At 40.7% G+C, this 21686-nt stretch overlaps 1 protein-coding gene across 1 annotated transcript in view; it reads right to left on the bottom strand.

Annotated features, from left to right (window-relative positions):
- The window catches only part of MEGF10 (multiple EGF like domains 10), a 130906-nt gene that overhangs the window by 58969 nt on the left and 50251 nt on the right, over positions 1–21686 (bottom strand). Inside the window, exons 5-6 of the mRNA XM_061150864.1 lie at positions 2403–2649; positions 474–594 (exon numbers count right to left, since the gene is read on the bottom strand). Coding sequence (XP_061006847.1) covers positions 474–594; positions 2403–2649 — 368 coding nt within the window. The remainder of the gene's footprint in view (positions 1–473; positions 595–2402; positions 2650–21686) is intronic.

Here is a 21686-nt window from a genome sequence, read left to right on the forward strand (position 1 = left end):
CTCTGAATTCTTCAATACTTGGAAAACTTGGTTTACCTCAATGAGTCTCCAGATTCAAAGAGCGAATAACTTTTTCACACAACACTTAACCTGTTGAGAATAATGTTCCCAAAGAATAATAATGATCCATAGAACATAATTATGAAAATGCTTATTTGAATACTTACAGGGTTTAACAGCATTTGCTGTCATGTGAGAGGCGAGATATTTCCCTTTCATATCCTGAAGGGAGATGCAGGACAGATGGTGTACTAACTTTTCCATGAGGACCCTTAGTAAACTTCAAGTTCAGGATTTAATCACCTTCTGCCTTCTCTGGACTAAAAACTTCCTGCTTTGAAGTGGTCAGATATTTCCAGTTTTGAAATTTTTATCCATTGATGTGACATTCTTCTGTATTAAAGTTCTCCACATGCATTTTCTCTCAAGTATCCTGGAACAGGGGGCTTTGGCGGGCGGGGCGGGGCACTTACCAGCCAGCCAGAAGGACAAGAGCACTCTCCAGTGACGTGATGACATACGCCTCCATTCTGGCAGGGGCATCTCTGCTCACACTGTGGTCCATGCTTGCCAGGGGGACAAAGATCCTCGCAGCTGAGGGATTAACATGTGACAAAGGACACCATGGTTTACCCAAACCCACAACCCTTAGGTTCACAAACACAGCAGCACCCAGGACCCTAAAATAGACAGGCTCCTCTGTTCAATATTATTTGTTTCATTAACATCAAGAGCTCCAATCATATTGACTGGAAGGGTCAATGGGTCACCTAGTCCTTCCCCTTTGGGGGGATATTTTCTACTGAAACCATTTCAATTTGAAGAGAATCTGTCCTATCAGAGAGATGACTCTCGCTGGCCACACACTCCTTAGTGACAGGAACTACCCATGCAACTCTCAAAAAGCCCATGGGTTACACTGGAAGTGTACTTGGTATGTCTGCTCTAATCTCAAAGAAGAATAAAACATCTGTACATCACCTAATTAGTACATATTCCTTGTACTCAATTTTTAGCATTCTACTCTTCAAAATGATGAGCCCCCCCTTATTATATGAACATATCTCGTACTCTAAGCCTTGTCTTTTTCGCTCTCCTATGAAATTGCTCCAAATTTCTCAAAGCCTTATTCAACTGGGACCTTGATAAAAACCCATAAAAGCAACATTAACAATGAAATAGTCTGAGATGTTCATCCATTTTTCTGAAAATCAGGGCTTTCTTGGCTAATTCAAATTTTTCTTTAGCTCTACTTTACAGCCCTAACTCTGTCAGCAGGAAGTAGTTACCTAATGAGCCACATTTTTTTCAAGTTTTAGTTCTGTGATTTACAGGTGTAATTTTCTCAGTAAGGGAACAAGATTTCTTTTTTTAATCTCGCTTTTTTGGGCAAATTCTGCCTCTTAGTCTGTTTGCTAATACAAGCAAACCAAAGAATGCCCTTCCCACAAAATAAAGAAAGTAGTAGAGATGAGGGCTTCCCTGGGAGCTCAGCTGGTAAAGAATCCACCTGCAATGCAGGAGACTTCGGTTTAATTTCTGGGTCGGGAAGATCCCCTGGAGAAGGTATAGGCTACCCACTCTAGTATTCTTGGGATTGCCTGGTGGTTCAGACAGTAAAGAACCTGCCTCCAATGCAGGAGACCTTGGTTGCATCCCTGGGTTGGGAAGATTCCCTGGAGGAGGGCATGGCAACCCATTCTAGTATTCTTGCCTGGAGAATCCCCATAGACAGAGGAGCCTGGTGGGCTACAGTTCATGGGGTCACCAAGAGTTGGACACAACTGAGCAACTAAGTACAACACAGCAGAAATTAAGTACTTGTTTCTATGTTTTCCAGAAAGGATTAAACTTTGTGCACATATACAACGCAAATATGATACAAGTCCTTTTATATTCACAAAACAACACATACATATCTATGAGCATTAAATAATCCAGTTAACTTTTGAGCATGAACTATTTCTAACATCTATTTCCTTCTCTAAGGCACTGTACTCATTCTCTTTTATTCATCTAATTAACTGCCACATAGAGCAGAACAACATGGGCCATTAACAGTCAAAAGTGTAAAACGAATGCAATCGAGGGAGTATCAAAGCGTAAAATGAATGCAATCGAGGGAGTATCAAAGTGAAACCCAAATCTGCCCCAGCAACCCCAAATATTGCCATTCAACACAACATCCAGACCCTGTATCTCTGCTCTGCCAAAGGAAGGCATGGAAGCTGGTTCTGAGAGCCTAACTGGGCTCTGATGCTCAACAAACAGCAGGAGCGCCTAGAGGCCATCACTGCCTGGAGTCCTGTCCCCTCAGTAACTACTGGAATATGAGGCCGGCAGCAGCAGGAGCAGAGAGGGTGGGCGCGCTCTGCCACGCTGCCCAGCGGCGCATCACTTACAAGGCTCCAGTGTATCCGGGTGGGCAGCGGCATTCCCCTGTGACATGATCGCAGGTCGCTCCGTTCTGGCACTGGCATCTCTGGTGACAATCGTTACCGTAGGTGCCCTGCTCGCAGCGCTCCTCACAGCGCCAGCCCCGGAAGCCCGCAGCGCAGTGGCAAGCCCCCGTGATGGGGTTGCACAGTGCCCCATTTTTGCACTGGCACCGGCTGCTGCAGTGAGGCCCCCAGTGATCACCGTCGCAGGCTGAGGTTGGGGAAAGAAAGAGTGGCGGGCATCAGAGTGTGGGTGTGGACAATGGCAAGCTCTTGAGTACCAGCTTCCCTCTCCCCTTGGAGAGAGTGGCTGGATGACCCCTTTATCCCCGTTTCTCCACTGAGCAGCAGGGCTTAGGTACACACCCATGGCAATATGTCACTGGTGCTCAGCAGTGGACCACTTTCTATCACTCCATGGCTCAAGCATCGCTATCCTGTTCAACTCCAGGCCTGTGCTCAGCCTCTGCCCTGTGCCTGGACTGTTGCGTCTGATGTGGGCAGAGTCGCTGGCTAGGGGAGGGTGTGAGCAGTTGTGGGCAGAGAGGAGGCCAACTAGACAGGTGGGAATGGACAGCTTATGCAGGGGTTCTATTCACATCAAGAAGTTTGGATTGTATCTAGTTGACAGAGGATTGGTAATAAAGGATTTTAAGCACTGGCGGTCAATGGAGAATCGCCTTCTAGTAAGATCAGCTGCCTACAGCATGAAGAAAGGGCAGGAAGGAGCTGACAAGAGACAGGAGACCCGGCAAGAAGCATGGCAATCAGCGGCTTAGTGAGGAGGCCTGGACTCACTCAGTGACCAGAGGGACAAAGAAATGACCCACAGGCAGTCCACTGTGGAGGGGACTGATCCTGCTAGCTATGGGCCTGGGCTGAGCTCCCGAAAAGGAAATTGATGTGCTTTCATGATAAATTAGTCAAAATATGTGTGATTGGGAGGTAGCCAGAAAAGGCAGGAAAAAAAAAACTGACTAAAATGTTTATGTCATTGACTTATTTTAAAAATATAACAAACCTGAACCTGAAAATGGACAGCAAATAAACCGGTAAGAGGTAGATAAAACCAGGAAAGACAAAGGCAAAAAAAAGCATTTAAAAGGCTTTAAGATGCATTTCCCAAGAAAAGGAATAATGGCTTTGATTCAAGTCAATGAGCAGGAAAAAGCAGAGAAGAAAAAACTTCAGTTGCAAACATTCTGAAACTTATCAAGGGTGACAATAAGCAAAGTCTACTCTTAACATGCATTGCCTACTCAGTCATCCATTTACTAATTAGATGCTATAAAAATCACTGGGGAAGACGTACCCTGCCTAGAGTTTCTAGGATAAACTGCCTTTGTGATAAAACAAAGTTTCATTTCATAAAGATTTTGTAATGTCAGATACAGAATAAACTATTGAAAAAAGAAAAACTAGGGACACAGAAAACAACTTTTTAGACTTGCAGGATTCATCTTCCAATATTAGAACCTACCTTTCATTTCATAATATCAAAAAGTTTAAATGAATAATTCTGTTTCTAATAAGTATGGCTTTAGTCTTATTAGTACTTTAATAAACATACTTTAACACAATTAAATAAAAGCGGTGAGAAAGAATTATTGAACCTAAAGCAGATCATGAAAGCAATTACCTAAGAACAATCTTCTTTCACAAAATAAGATTAGGTGATGGTTCCAAGATGAGATTTCAGCCTATTATTCATATGAGTAGTTTTTTTTTTTTATTGCCTGTGGATATGGACAACACTCTTTTTTCTTTCAGTTTTAATTCTCTCAATCTAAGATCCATTCTTAAAAAAATTACATGGTGTGTTTCTTGAAATCCTCCCAGCTATCTCAGTTGGAAAGGAATATATCTTGTTCTGAAGGTTCCCCCAAAGTAAACAAGTCCTTTGTAACTAGTTCCCTGGTTCATCAGTCCTAAGAATAAGGAAAATCTTCATTCTATGTAAGCCAAAGCCATGATTCTACAATTTGATCCTCCCATCCCCCCCACATCTTCTTCACAGTATAGTCAATCTAGTGTAGCATTGTTCTCTATATTATAAATGATTTTACTCCTTAAATGTAAATACATCCTTGATGCCAGTATAGCCCAAATATATACTTAATACTACAACTTCAGTACTTTGATGTATTTTTTAAAAGTTTATTCAAAAAATAAATAAATAAAGTTTATTCAATTTCACATATTTTCTCTGCTGAATCCTCTCCAAAATGTCCATATTCCTTTCAACTTCTGGGTACGTCATATTAAAGTAAAAATCCATTTTTCTTTGTGTATAATGGAGAATTAATTAATTGACACAAGAAAACAATGTAGCTAATAAATCTACTTTGATAAGGATATCATGATCATGTTAAAAGAATTAAAACAAACAAACAAATAAAATAACAACTCATGAAGGGTTAGAGTCCTTTTCCCTCACTGTGAAACTGGGGTAAGGGTAGGCTGGAGCATATACGTTTTATAGAGTATATTTTACAAGAGGTGAGTGGTAAGAAGAAGCCAAGTACTGCGGGGACAGAGCTGGTCTCTCCTCTCCTTCATAACCCATTTATTTGCCCACCCCCTTCAACAGCTTCTCTCCCAGCACAGCAGTCAGACAGACCTCAGTTCTATTTTCTTATGATCAGACAAAAACAAAAACAAAACTCTTAAGATGTCTCCTTGTGGATGACTATCAGCATCAATCCATCCACCCACATAACACAGTAATCAAGAGACCTGAGTTCGATCCCTGGCTTGGGAAGATCCCCTGGAGAAGGAAATGGCAACCCACTCCAGTAATCGTGCCGGAAAATCCCATGGACAGAGGAGGCTGGCGGGCTGCAGTCGATGGAGTCGCAAAGGGTCAGACACTACTGAGCACACACGCACATACACACACATCAGCATGAAAGAAAGGGTTAAAGCATTAAAGAGATATTATCTTGCCGACATGGCTAATTTTCTGGCTGTGTCTAAGCACTGTGGCATGCTTTGAAGTGGCAGCTTCTCCCCTCGGGGTTGTATTTCCCTAAAAAAGCCACTGATACACATGCCTCACAATGTGAGTACGAGGCACCCACATGGACCCTGTTGGGAGGAAAATCCACAGACAGGAGTCTGCAGAGAAACAGACAGGAAGTAGAGTAAGTAAGATACAGAAGCCTGGCTTGAATGTAGGTGTCACTGTGACTTCCTTTTTCCATTTGTCACATCTAACTGCTTCAGTACATCCACTGTTAAACGCACCCCAGTGAGCTACACAGTTTATCGCACAAAAGTCAGCTTTCTTCCCTGATTACGACATACACAAGAGTATGCCGAGTGTCCAGACAAGAGGCAGAATTTGTTCCTTATGTTCAGTGCCAAGCTTGAACAATTATCCTGAATTCAACTACTGCATTTGGAAAGATAGTTTGAAGAGGGTGAACTCAAATTATCTGGCATCTTTTAGCTAACATTTCACACAAATTTCAAGGGGCAAATGTTTCACTCCTCAAGAAAAAGGGACTAGGTTGGTTTCTCCCACTGACAACCTTTTTAAAAATATATGTATAACTGAACCACTGTGCTGTACAGCAGAAATTAACACAACATTGTAAATCAATTATACTTCAATAAAATACATTTTCAAAAAAAACAATGCCGTTAACATGGAAATAGCTTGAATAACCTAACATGAAAAGGTAAATGAACAAAATTTTGTTTCAGATTAAAGAACTCAGATGCTAATAAGAGGGTGATGCTTCCTTTTCAGCTTCTGGTTTCAGCTCTCCTTGTGCTAACAGCTAGAAACAGGCTGTCAGATGCCCTGTGCCCAGGTTCATGCAGATATTTCACGAGACAGCTTATCGAGGGTCTCAGCATAGACGGCTTACTCTAAGAAGCTCCCATAATAAGTTAAAAAAAATAAAAGGAAATAAAAGGAATTTTAAACTACTATGCAATATTAGAAGTGTACAATCCATGCTAAAAACCCTTAAGGACAACTAGCAGAGCACTGAAGACAATGGACTTACCCCTGGGCCCTGATGGCTGTAACTTCTAATGACCAGAGGTTACACTCATGGGCTAGGGACTGACATTGTCTCAAGCTATATCTTTTAAGTACATGCCTTCTGCCAGGCATGGTACTAGACCTTGACTTCAAACCAGAATAAGAAAGCTCATGTTTCTATAAGCTTATAGTTTAATGACAAGGTGTCAAGTTAGTAGGCAAGAGCATAAATACCCTGTGATAAGCAGTAAGGTAAGCATATGGACAGCATACTAAAAAGCAGAGACATGACTTTGTCAACAAAGGTCCGTCTAGTCAAGGCTCAGGTTTTTCCAGTAGTCATGTATGGATGTGTGAGTTGGACTATAAAGAAAGCTGAGCATTGAAGAACTGATGCTTTTGAACTGTGGTGTTGGAGAATACTCTTGAGAGTCCCTTGGACCGCAAGGAGATCCAACCAGTCCATCCTGAAGGAGATCAGTCCTGGGTGTTCATTGGAAGGACTGATGCTGAAGCTCAAACCAATACTTTGGCCACCTGATGCAAAGAGCTGACTCATTTGACAAGACCCTGATTCTGGGAAAGACTGAGGGCAGGAGAAGGGGACGACAGAGGATGAGATGGTTGGATGGCATCACTGACTCAATGGACATGGGTTTGGGTGAACTCTGGGAGTTGGTGATGGACAGGGAGGCCTGACGTGCTGCAGTTCATGGGGTCGCAAAGAATTGGACATGAATGAACAACTGAACTGAACTGAAGCATATGGACTGTGTACAACGGAAAATGCAGGGATGACATTAACTAGTGTTGGTGAGCAGGGAAAGGCTTCCCTAACAAAATGATGTCTGAGATGAGACCTAATGGCAGAGTGCACCATATTTAGGTAAAGCATGAAGGATTTGTATGTAGAAAAAGGAGGAACTGCAAGAAGAGGGAGGTTGCAGGCAGTTTTACATTCAGAAAGAATGATACATCCAATAGCCAAAAGATTTTGAAAAGACAAACAATCATGAATGCTCTCTTGGGGTTCTATACTATTACATCATGGCCCTTATCATCTTTCTTAGCTGTGTGCATAACAAAAAGAGTACAGAAATAGGCAGAGAGGAAGAAATATTAGACATGTCCTCTCCATCAGTCCTCCCCAGCCTGACACACTCAGTCCAGAACCTCTGTTCTTCAGGTACATTCTACAGACCCAACCTGAGATGCTCTCTGAAAATGCATTGTGTGTTTTTCATGACACTAACTTTGCACTTAGATCACAATTTTTATGTTTGCCTTTTTTCATATCTCTCAAACTGAATTTCATAGATGTTAAGACACATAGACACCCTTCTACATCTTATCAAATGTCAGCAGGTTTCATACAACCATGTCCTGGCAGTCACCTGGCTGACAATGATAATGAGAAGCAATCTGATTCAGAGATGTTGTTGTTGTTCAGCCGAGAAGTCTTGTCTGACTCTTTGTGACCCCATGGACCGCAACACACCAGGCTTCCCTATCCTTCACTATGTCCCAGAGTTTGCTCAAGTTCATGTCCATTGAGTCGGTGATGCTATCTAACCATCTCATCCTCTGCCATCCTCTTCTTCTTTTGCCTTCAATCTTTCCCAGCATCAGGGTCTTTTCCAATGAGTCAGAGATACTACGCTGTGAAAAACTGTGCCGCTGAGTCATGACGTAGTATAATAATGATGATGAGCTTGCGCCTTACAGTGAGGATGATAATAACTCCCTTTCTGGGAACACCAGCACTCCATGCACTACTGTGGGAGTGCAGATACTATATCCAGTTTAGAGAGTAGCCTGGGAAAGTGTATCAGAAGCCCTTGACTCATAAATTCATCTTTGGGTATTTTTCCAAAGGAAACAAACATAAGTATATAAAGACAACATCAATTCACAATAGTTAACTCATTAACAATATTTACAGACTGTGCTCACCAATATTGTTGAAAGCAACTGAGGCAGATAAACAACAGTGTCCCTATGAAGCAGGGACTACAGTCACCCCTGTTTTATTGAAGAAACTGAGATCAGCTGATACACTTAAAGTCATACAGGTAAAAAGGAGTGAATAACACACCTCCTGTCTGTTTTCTAAACCACAATGTTCTACCCCCTTCAAAGCTATAAGGATGTTTATCCCAGTGCTGTTTATCATAACAAAAAAAATTAGAAACAACCTAATTTTCTAGAAATAGAAAACTGGTAAAAAAAAATTTTTGGTATAATCATACAATGGAATACCATGAATCAGTTGAAAGTGATATTATAGAAGAATGCTTAGTGACCTTGAAAAGTGAAAGTGAAAAATTTGCTCAGTTGTGTCCAACTCTTTGAGACCCCATGGATTATACAGTCCATGGAATCCCCCAGGCCAAAATACTAGAGTGGGTAGCTTTTCCCTTCTCCAGGGGATCTTCCCAACCCAGGGAGCAAACCCAAGTCTCCACATTGCAGGTGGATTCTTTACCAGCTGAGCCACAAGGGAAGTTCCAGTGAACTTGAAAGGTGTTTGTAAATATCGTAACTGTAAAAAGTAGACTAAAAATATGTACCACATGATTCAATTTTAGCAACAGCCTAGAATCAACTACATGAAACTGTCATTAATTTAGGTTATAAATGACCTCATATCAGCAATTGTATCCCATCACTTCATGGGAAATAGATGGGGAAACAGTGGAAGTAGTGTCAGACTTTATTTTTCGGGCTCCAAAATTGCTACAGATGGTGACTGCAGCCATGAAATTAAAAGACGCTTACTCCTTGAAAGGAAAGTTATGACCAACCTAGATAGTGTATTAAAAAGCAGAGACATTACTTTGCCAACAAAGATCCATCTAGTCAAGGCTATGGTTTTTCCAGTGGTCATGTATGGATGTGAGAGTTGGACTATAAAGAAAGCTGAGCGCTAAAGAATTGATGTTTTTGAACTGTGGTGTTGGAGAAGACTCTTGAGAGCTCCTTGGACTGCAAGGAGATCCAACCAGTCCATCCTAAAGGAGATCAGTCTTGGGTGTTCATTGGAGGGACTGATGCTAGAGCTGAAACACCAATACTTTGGCCACCTCATGTGAAGAGTTGACTCATTGGAAAAGACCCTGATGCTGGGAGGGATTGGGGGCAGGAGGAGAAGGGGACGACAGAGGATAAGATGGCTGGATGGCATCACTGACTCGATGGACATGAGTTTGAGTGGACTCTGGGAGTTGGTGATGGACAGGGAGGCCTGGCGTGCTGCGATTCATGGGGTCACAAAGAGTCGGACACAACTGAGTGAGTGAACTGAACTGAATTGAACCTAATGTTGTGGGGGAGAGAGGCAGAGAGGGAGAATGAAAAAGACACAGACAGATACTGAAAAGCTCTGTGGTCATGTGGGACCACTTGGTTATTCTGGATCTTAAGACTGTGTGTGATTTTTCTCTAATTCATCTGAATTAACTAGATTTTCTAAATTCTCCACAATTGAATGTATCCTTCTGGTGGGAGGAGAAAAGCAAGTGAAAAGTCATGTGTTTGAAAAGTTGGGTCTGCTAAGCATCTGCATTGTGACATGCTCTGTGCTCCATGCTTTACCCACCTCTCTCTAGTCCTTACAGCACCAACAAAGTGGTACAATTATCACCTTTAGCACACAGAGGATATTTAGGACGAGAACCTTCAGATAAAACATCCAAAAACACTCAGCTGTGGCATCAGTATTCAAACCCAAGGTTGTCCGCAAACAAAAGTCCAGACACTTTTCACAAGGCCATTCTGCTCCTGAGGCAGTGAAATTAAGTGTTTTGGTTAAACACAATACCGCACAACGATGTGTTTCATCTAATATGATCCATTAAGGTGGAGCAGCCAATGATAAGACCTTTCACTGAGCAAGCTTATGAGGTCAGCCAGTGACTCAATATCAAGGGGCACTGAAAATAGGAAATTATCCCAGTGGCGAAACATAGGGTGTTTCTCAAAGAGAAAATAAAATGAAGGGGATGGTCAGATCTGAAGAGCTTCTGTAAGTTGAAAATGATTCTAGGCAAACAAAAAAACCAGTGAGCTCACTGTGAAAACAGTACTGATGCCATTAGCTGAGTACTCTGGCCGGAAAACTAGGTCCACACAGTACCTGGTACATGGCTGCGCTCAAGATGCAGGTGGTGAGTGAATGAAAGTGAGAGCACGCACAGAACAGGATAACTAACTTGGACAAGCAGAGAAACCTGCAAAACCATTATCACAATTCTAGGTACATCCTCTCCTGCTAACCTACTTCAAACCCTCAGTCTAGCTTTCCACGCAAAAAACAGGGGAAGAGAGAAGAGATTTCAAGATGCATTGAGTTTTGAACACGTATCAGCATATGTAGCTATTTCACTTTATCCTCATAATAACTCGATGAGCTGGGTATAATTATTACAACATATCATGTGAAAAATGGACTTAGATGACAATTTGCTCAAAGTCACTTAGCATTCAAGTAGCAAAAGCAAGAGTTCAACCCAAGCCCAGCAAAGCTCCCCAAGCTGTGATTTGCACACACCCTGCAGACCATCCCACATTACCAACACTCATCAATTACAGGACCTGCTACCAGCGCACATTACTGGCTTCTGCCAGCTTTTCAAGGGGGAACACTGTATGTCAAACGTCACACAGGTGTTTTGAGAAGTAATACTTGCTTGCCTAAATGACGGTTCCCAGGTTTCAAAGTGTTAGTAGCAAGTTCATCAGAACGGTTTGATAAGGTATGTTCCAACACGTCCACAGCCACACATGTATTGACAAAACCAAGGCCACAGGAAAAAATATTTGAACAAATGAGAGATGGTTTAGTAAATCTCTTGATTTTGTATAGACAAAAAGAATAAAGTCCTCTTTATTCTTATAAAGAGGACTTCCCTGGTGGCTCAGATGGTAAAGCGTCTGTCTACAATGCGGGAGACCCGAGTTCGACCCCTGGGTCAGGAAGATCAACTGAAGAAGGGAATGGCAACCCACTCCAGTACAATTGCTTGGAAAATCCCATGGATGGAGGAGCCTGGTAGGCTACAGTCCATGGGGTTGCAAAGAGTCGGACACGACTGAGCGACTTCACTTTCTTTAGCAAGAATAAAGAAAGAACAATTAGGGATACAGAGACATACTAAATGGAGAGAGACTCCCAGAAGAAGGAACAAGGGCACATTAATATACTGTCTTACCCAAAGGACTCCCTCATCAGGGGGGGGGGGGAAAAAGGTGAAATCATTTTTCCCTGAGAGAAAAGTGTAATGTTTACCATCACATTCACCTTGTTATAAAATTCATCAATCATTTAGCTGGCTCGAGGATGGGGTACAATCACTTAACACTGGACAGGCCTGGACCTTAGCGGGGACACTGCAACTTCATAGCCATGAAACTTGAATAAGTTCCTGACTTTTATCACACTTAATTTTCTGTCAAATGGGGATGGTTAAACATACTAATCACATCTAAAATACTTGTTGGTATGTGTGACACAGCACAGATCTGGTGGCAGCAGAAATTTTATTCCGTGGTTGACTCAGTGAAATGTCCCAACCCTGAAAAAACACCCTCCAGCTGTACATGAGGCCGGAAGGACAGGCCTGCCCTTGGTTCGTATCATTTGTTTGTCTTGCGTGAATCATTCGTGCCAAAAAGGACAAGCTGGTTCTCACAATGTGAATTCCAAAAAACAACTTGCCCAGTAACTCCATAAAGTAAAAACAAGCCCTGGTATCCCTCTTTTCATCCCATTTTTTTTATAAAGCCAATTGGAAAAAGCTCAGGCCTGGGAGGAAACTCAGTTAATTTACATCCTATTCTTAACTGTCAATTAAAAACTGTATTTAGAAATTTCTCATTTGCTGATGATTAACTTGTCCAGAGGTGCAGGCTCATACATGGAGCTCAGAAATGTAAAAAGGATAAACTTAGAAACAAATATGTGAACTTCTTAGAAATCGTCCTCTTGGAGTAAAGAAGTAGATGGTGATAAATAAAATCTGGAGAATCTGCCATATTAGAAGGCGTCAATCCCAGGACTTGATTTTTTCCCCAGCTTATCTACATCCACCAAGACCACAAAAACAGCCTTGAATCACATTTTGAAGTATAATATACTTTCTTAAAACAACTGGTTCTGAATTATAGAGAGTAACAAAAGGGCTCAATTCTGTGTACTTGTGTTAGGGCTAAACAAATCTTAGATGAACTGAGTAGTCCATTTTTTGTTCTGTGTTTTTTTCTTTTGCCTTGGTTTAATACTTCTGGAATCAAAGAAGTAAAATTGTGGAACTATATGGAGTTCAAGAACCTTGTGGATACATCTCTACCAGACACCTAAAATGGGATAATGTATTGAATCTTAGAACTCATCTTTATCATAGGGAAAGTGACGTCAGTTTGTAATACATAACTACCCTCACCAGGGTTGCTGTTTGAAGTAACTATGTCTGTAAGTGCCCTTAACATCTGAATGTCAAGCATCTATTAGGTTATATCAGTCAGCTATACGGACTTAAAAATAAGTTTTACATGGAGTTTCACTGTGATGTTCTCCATTGAGTTTAAACACAGGATAGTCTGTGATTATTAGAGAAATTAACAGGAAAGAAAATTCAGCCTTTCATAGTCTCATATGTAAACAAAGCACAAATAAGTCATTTTCAAGAAAGTATACAGTAGCTTTTAGAAGAGACCAAAATAATTTTCTGCTGTCTCCAAGGATAGAAAAACACGATCCTTCCTGAAACATATACCCTTTCTTCCCAAGCCATGGATCCCTCAGGGTCCTTTATCTCCCTGTGATTTCATTCCTTGTGCCCCGGACTAACAAAGCTATGGCGTGCCATTCCCTTTTGTTAATGTAAAAGAAAAGATCCTCATTCAAAACATCAAGTGCTTTAAAAATAAAACAAGTTTGTAAAGCTTCTCCATCCATGAAGAAGAACAATAAAAATGTATTTTCCAGATCCTCTGAAAGCACTAAAACCTCATGTCTTTCACATGTCAAAAAGCCGGCTGGAGAGCTGACAGAGTGCCAGCAATCGCTGTTGACAACCACCCAGTGCTGTTTATATTAATATTATTCAGTGGCTGAGAGAGAACCTTTATTCTTCTTCTTCAAAAAATGTTTATTAAATGAAGTTTTGAAGCATGAACTGTCATTTCTTAACTACAGTGGATGCTTATCCCAAATGATGAACCAGGGAAAAGGGCGTGAAATGTTTATTCTTTAATGTGTCTAAATATAAATGTTGATGTCTCTCAACGAGAGCATATTGATGACTCTATTCACGGTGCAGGAAAATCTCTAGGATATAAATTGTAGGCTGGGATTTGTAAGGGATTTGGGGGGATTACATTTATATTCACTGAGGTCAAAAGCATAATAACGACCTCGGGAGCCATTACAGGATATTTTGCTTTATAAAGTCTTGCCATAGTTTTGCTCTTTTGCTCATTCATTCTTTCATTAAAAATGTACTAAGTAGTTTCCATGCCTACTAAGTTCTTTTTGTTGAGCACTTACTATTGCTCCTCCCTAAGACCTGTCCTATAGCTTTCTTTATCTACTGGAAGAGACTGGCCCACAGTAGACTTACGAGCAAAGAACGTGCTAATAAGCCTTGCTCTGGTGCTTGAGAAGACTCTTGAGAGTCCCTTGGACTACAAGGAGATCAAACCAGTCAATCCTAAAGGAAATCAACCCTGAATATTCACTGGAAGGACTGATGCTGAAGCTGAAGTTCCAATACTTTGGCCACCTGATGCAAAGAGCTGACTCATTGGAAATGACCCTGATGCTGGAAAAGATTGAGGGCAGGAGGAGAAGGGGACAACAGAGGATGAGATGATTGGATGGCATCCCTGACTCAATGGACATGAGTTTGAGCAAACTCCTAGAGATGGAGAAGGACAGGGAAGCCTGGTACACTGCAATCCATGGGGTCACAGAGTCAGACACGACCAAGGAGCTGAACAACAATAAGCCTTGCAGTACACAGGACACTCGAGGAACACAGTGCCTCTATCCACCGCCTTATATCCAGAGGCCTATATCCTCTATCCACTGCCCTATATCCAGAGGCCTGTATCCTTCTATCCACCGGCTTATATCCAGAGGCCTGTATCCTTCTATCCACCACCTTATATCCAGAGGCCTGTATCCTTCTATCCACTGCCTTATATCCAGAGGCCTATATCCTCTGGGTAGAAGAGAGCAAGGACGGGGGAAGGCTCCTGGAGGAGGAGAGCTGGAGGTGAGTACCGAAGGAGATGTACTCAGGACCACCACTACCATCCTGGATGTGAGAGGCTAAAGGGCCTTAAATGATTTGCTTAAACTCCAACAGTAAGGAAAACCAGGCCCCAAACCCTCAATGGTAACAGGATGGTCTTAAAATTTTAAGTTTTCTTGAGTAAAAAAAAAAAATTAATCACAGAAGATAAGTACTATTTAATAGTACAGCAAAGGCTCACATACCCACAATCTAGAATTAACTGTTATGAGCATTGCATCACATCCTTCATCATTTAATGTAAGAAATAACACATTATAAAGTCCCTTTTATCTCCTTTGTACCTTATTTTCAGTTCTTTCCCTATTCCTTCTCCAGAGGGAACCACTGTCAGGATTTTAATGTGTATCCTTCTAGTCTGTGTGTCCAGAAATAATTTATTGAATTATTTTATTTATTAGTTTTATAAAAAAAATGTGTACATTACTGTGAATCTTGATTTTTCACCAAATATTATGATGCTGAGATCTACTAATATTGATAACACTTATTAATATGGTATATTATCAATACTATATAGAAGTTTATAGGAATGAATGGTTACATGGCATTATACTGTGTTAACAATCTCCAATAAATCTATCTTTTCTCTTATTCAATGCCATTTTCACTTGTCTCTGAATTTTCACTGTTACAAAGATGCAAAGACTATATCCCCTATACATAAATGCAAAGGTTTCCCCAAGGTATACAAATTATAAAGAAGTAAAAATACTAAATCATATGGTGTACACAAAGAATAATTTTACTCTAGAGACAGCCAAACCACTCGCTAAATTAATTCTGCCAACTTACTCTCCTGAAAGCAGTGTGTGGAAGCTTCCTTTCACATTCTCATGAACACACAACATTGTCAGACTTGTAAACTTTTGCCAATTGAATGGTGAAAAATGACATCGTGTTCTACTTCTTCAGTCATTACAAAGATAAATATATTCTCAAATGCTTATTAGCCAATCAGGTTTCCTTGCCTCTGAATTACCTTACTATACCTTTTGCCTAATCTAAATTTAAGAGGTTTTTTTTTTTCCTTATTGATTTGAGAGTTCTTTATATAGTCTATTTATCACTACTAATCATTTGTTTTATACGTTACAAAAATATTTCCATTCTCTTCTTTCTCTTTTAATTCTGCTTATGGTGTCTTGTCCTAAAGAATCATTTAACTTTGACACAGTCTAATTATTTCAAGAACTAACTTTCAGCAACGATAAATCTGATTTGTGTAATACTCATTTTACAACATTAGGCTATTTTTATTTGTAAGGATAAAGGTGCTTTTCTTTAGTGTATGAACAAAAATTCATAGCTATATACTAATCAAGTTCAAATCAATTCCATTAAAATTTAAACTTTCTTTGGAAGTTACTTCCATTCATTGTGTGCAAGAGTAGTGAGTAGCAAAACCATTAGGTTTTCATAGAATTGTGGCCCAAGAGCAAGGCACTTATAACCTCTACTGTACTTATCCTACTGAAACAGTCTTTATAAGTAGTATAAATACCACTGTTTCATTACTTTCTACACTTTATGAATTTTACATCTTTCTATCCTTTATTGAATTATTTTATTAGTTTTATAAAAAATGTGTATATGACTGTGCATCTTGATTTTTCACCCAATATTATGATATTGAGATCTACTAATATTGATAACACTTATTAATATGGCATATTATCAATATTATATAGAAGTTTATAGGAATGAATGGCTACACAGCATTACACTGTGTTAACAATCTCCAATAAATCTATCTTTTCTCATATTCAATGCCATTTTCACTTGTCTCTGAATTTTCACTGTTATAAAGATGCAAAGACTATATCCCATGATTTCAAACATGATGACTCTGCTCTAACACACATGTACAAATATTCAAACTTTTAAAAGTCAACTAGGTTGTCAATGAATTAAAAGGTATTTTGACCAAAGAAGGAAAAAAAAAAAAAAACAGTTTTTGTTTGTTCTTATCATCCCAGAAGAAAGTTTCAAATATTTAAAAAATATGTATTCTTTGACACAATCACAAACAATAAGAAATTTGAAACAGTCATAAAAGATACTGGACTATATATTAAACCAGAGCACTTAATTTTAGATAATTAACAGCATAACCTTATGAGAAGAAATGTACATGGTTTTACTAAAATCAGGTATTAGCCTGCTTGATTTTACAGGTACGGTAACAAGTAAGGCTACAGAACCACCTAATGTTGTACATTTCATCACTTTACTCTGCACAGAACAGCCAGGAAGCACATTACTGCCATCAGAATATGGTTGCTAATATTATTTGAAATAATCTATAATCACTTCTCTGCCTTTTGGCTAAGATCAAGTGTGAAATAATCTATAGTCTGAATTCTTCACCTAATTTCTTACTATTCATACTCTATCTTGGTACAAATGAATAGCTAAGTTATATATCTTCATACAAAATTTCCATCTTGAGAATTAATATCCTCAAGTTTAGATGGCAACATTTTTAATAAGCATTCTCCATTCAAGTAAGGACTAATTTTCAAATACCTTTCTTAGTCATGGGGCCACCATTTCAGAAATCACAATACCATATGAGTAATAACCTTGGTGCTTATACTATACAGACTTTCTTCTCTTGAAGGTGAGGAGCCGTCTATGTACACAGCCTCTTCAGAGTCTATGGAAACCACACCTAGTCCATCTTGCCTGGCTTCTACAATCTCATTGCAGCTGCCAGTTCATGGAAATTTACCAAGGATGAAAGAACCTGCAGTGTACAAGACCAAGGGGAATCTAGAGGCCGCTGGAGCCTGAGCCCCCTTAAGGTCTCGTAAGGAAGGACTTCAGGTCATGCCCCTTTCTAGAAGACATTTGACCACTTTCTCCTTGACTCCTTTTGCCTATGTATTTGTAGGTGGACTTCCAATCCTACTAAACTGAAAGCATTTGAAAAAAGAGGTAGAACCTTACCCATCCCTCGTATCTCCTGTTTATATCCATTACTGATCCTGAAACATCTATGCCTTCATTCTTTCCTTCCACAAATATTTACTGAGAATTATTGGGTACCTGGAACTGTGCTAGATGTTAGGTGAATAAATTAACTAGGCAGCAGTGAAGAAAACAGACAAAATTCATGTTTCTATGGGCCTCATATCCTGGAGGGAAATACAGACCAAAAAAGGAGAAGTGAACAAATGAAATGTATTCAAATAGTGCCATAAAAAATTAAAAAGAAGATGTAATAGATAGTTATGGGGGGATATTCTTTATATAGAGTCAGGGAAAGCCACTCCTGGTGGTGACACTTAGGTTGCAAGTCCATTGACCTTAAGAAGCTCCCATGCAAAGTTCCAGGGAGGAGAGCATTTTCAGCAGAGGAAATATCAAGTGCAGAGGCAAAAATGGAACTACTGTGTTCCAGAGGCTAAGGAGTGTGGTACCCTGAGTGATTGGTGGGATGAGAAGAGGCCAGGAAGGTATGATCAAAGGAAGACAGATCAAACAGGGCTTGTCGGACTACATCAGGGCTTTGGCATTTATTCTAACAATAATGGGAAATACTGGGGAGTTTGGGGAAGGGGAGCAGCATGTTCTAAAGTACATTTTGACAAGATCACTCTGGTCTCAGTAGAGGGAACTGACTCCAGTGGGGCTTGAGTAGACGCAACAGTAGGGAGACTATAGTGATCACAATTAAGAGAGGATGGTGGCTTGGATTTGAATAGCAGCAGGAGAGAGTAGCAAAAGGTTAGATTTTTGAGGTTGAGACCAGGATTTTCTGATAAACAGATATACAGGGCAATTACTCAAAGCTAAAAAAAAAAAAAAAAGAAAAAAAATCAATAAATGATGTGTAGTGGAGTTAAATAAAATGACAGTCCAGCCTTGTATTTACAGCTTATGAACTGACTAGTGCGGGTAACATAAACATCTATAGTGTTCTCAGGACGCCCAGAGCAATACAAACCAGACATGAATTCATCTGGTAAGGACACTCATGGTCAAAGGCTGGGAGAAAAACACCACCAGAGGCTCTGTCTGGGGAGCCTCCTGGCAAGCGACTGTGAAGGAGAAGAGGCTCCTGCTCTAGACGGGTGTGACCTGCAGGGCAAAATGTGTGTGTGCATGGGTGCTAAATCATGTCTGACTCTGAGACCCCATGGACTGTAGCCCACCAGGCTCCTCTGTCCATGGGATTTTCTAGGCAAGAAATACTGGAGTGTGTTGCCATTTTCCTTCTCCAAGGCATCTTCCCAACTCCGGGATCGAACCCACATCTCTGGTATCTCCTGCACTGGCTGGTGGATTCTTTACCACTGTGTCACCTAGAAACAAGATATCCACAAAGAGCCTCTCCATCTATTCTCTAGTCCACAGCCTGGGCTGATTCAAAGTCTGGTGGGAGGCACATTTGTCACACAAGGAATTGTTAAGTAAGTAGGACTTCTCTGGTGGTTCAAATGGTAAACAATCCGCCTGCAATGCAGGAGACCCAGGTTCGATCCCTGGGTCGGGAATATCCACTGGAGAAGGGAATGGCAACCCACTCCAGTTGGAGTTCTTGCCTGGAGAATCCCCATGGACAGAGGAGCCTGACAGGCTATAGTCCATGGGGTCACAGTTGGACAGGACTGAGTGACTAACATGTTCACATCATTTACTGAGTGGTTATCATGCTGCCAGGCACAGTGCTGAGTGCTGAGTACTCAACAGGTATTGTACCACTTAATTCTCACAAGTATATGACATAGATAGTTTGAAACTTATTTTAAGCTTAATAAAGTGAGGCATCGAAACAGCACAGAATTGAGAACCATGAAGCCTACAGCTGTTCAGTTCCAAAAGGGAGTTGGGTGAGAAGAAGTGGAAGAGATTGTCTGCCCCTCCAAACAGGAACCAACAACAGCCCAGATTTGAGACTTTCATGAAGGCAAAATCAGCAGTTTCTGTGCGTGACTGCTACAACTTGCGCAGTCCATCAGTGAAACTGCTTTCGTGCAGTTCTGATGAAACATTCATTCTGAGCTCAGTCCTTCCCACCTGCCATCAATGTCTGGCCCCCAGGCCAGTGAACCCAAATGATCCAGTCTTATTCCTGCCGCTCCATCAACCTGATTTCTAAAGCAATTCTGACAGTGCAATGAGTATGCTAACAACTTGCCACAAGGATTGGGCTCCAGTATCTTCTCTCCCCAGACAACATCGATCCTCCATTGTATCCAGTCAATAGACCTTTACATCAACAGACCTTGCTGGCAAACAAGTCAGCTTTTTGTGCCTTAAAATTTCTGGCTTGTAATATCTTTCAAATGGATTCCCCCATTCGAATATCCTGCAGGCAAATTCTTATTACTCACTCCAAGCAGCACAGCGTGTTTGCTTTATCTAAAAGGTTATCTGTGTTCTTAATGCTGTATTGGAAATGTTTGGGCAAATTTGGCCTCCTAGGCATGTTTTCACTAATTCTAAGTACATTCAACCAGAAATGATATTGATGACTAAATAAACCTCAGTTTGGATATTTGAGACCAAAATTAATTTCCACTTTTTGCTTCTACTTGGTACTAATGTCAAAAGTCTGGGGAACAAGCATTTGAGAACTGTTTGCTGGCTGCGGGCTGACTTAGGACTCTCTGTATGTTTCTGGATATGCCCTCTCACCAGAGGAGAAATAAATTTCTCTATAGACCTTTAGAAAATCATAAATAGAATTATATGGGCTAAGAGAACAAATGTGTTATTGCTACTCATACAAAAGGTTTAAAGGGTTTCTGAAACAAAGAAAGGTCTTGGGGATTGCAGACACATATTTATGAGAGTAAATCACACATAAAATCATAGGTTTGAAAGGGATGATATATACAATCTGGTCCAACATCCTTCATGTTACAAATGAGGAAATTACAAATTACTAAGGCATCCAACCAAACTGGTGTCGTTTTAAATGACATGTTTGTACAACCTCAACATCTCTCAGGAACTTTCCTTTGCTGTTTTGTCTGGTGGTGTCAGTCCTGCCTCCTGTTCTCATTCCCCTCAGTACCACTGACCTCGTCACCTTCATGAAGCCTCCTTTCCCACTTCAGAAGGCACCATACCCTTGTGGTTAAAATTACTGGCTCTGAATGAGATGCAAGTCCAGCTCCATTCTTTATCAGAAGTATAAATGTTGGCCAGACACTTAACTTTTCTGTGCCTGCATTTTCTCATCTGTAAAATAGGAATAAGAATTGTAACTATCTCATCTTGTTGAGCATTAAATGAGGTTATTCCCTATAAAGCCCTTGCAATAATGCTTGGCACATAGGAAGCACCCATTAATGATGATGCTGTCATCATCAACATGTCTAGCTTCTGCTCCCCTTGGTATCAGCAGGTCATCTCTTCTCTAGTTTAGCAAAAGAAGAAAGGTTGTCAAATATGAATTCACTCAGATCCTCCTCCCCACTGCCCATGAGCTCTTGAGCCCAGAAACCTATCCACGTGCTGCCAGCCACTCTTTCCTCCCTCACTCTGTTGGGAACCGGAAATACTTCGTACTTCAATCCTTCCATCAGAGTCAGGATGCCATCTGTCTTCTCAGGAGCTGTGTGTCCTCATTTAAATGACCTCTCAGTTAAACCTCCAGACTTACCCTTTCTCCCTACCCTCTCAGCCTCTTTAACCTTAAAACACAATCAAAAGTAAACAAACAAACACAAAAACTTGCTCTTGAGCTTGCATCTGTCTTTTACTAACTCCCCATCTCTTTGCTCCTTCTTGTTGACCTTCCAGCTAAGTTTCCGGAAGATGAGTTTATGCTTTAGCATCTTTGCATCACCCCTCACCACACAGCAGTCTGATTTCTGTTTCCAGCGCTACATCAGGTCCTTCTTTTTAGTCCACCCAGAACATCTCTCACCGCTCTACCCACCACCATTTTTGGCTCCTTCCATCCACCTCTTCTCCTGAGGC

Source organism: Dama dama, chromosome 9, assembly GCF_033118175.1.
Source record: "Dama dama isolate Ldn47 chromosome 9, ASM3311817v1, whole genome shotgun sequence".
NCBI lineage: Eukaryota > Metazoa > Chordata > Mammalia > Artiodactyla > Cervidae > Dama > Dama dama.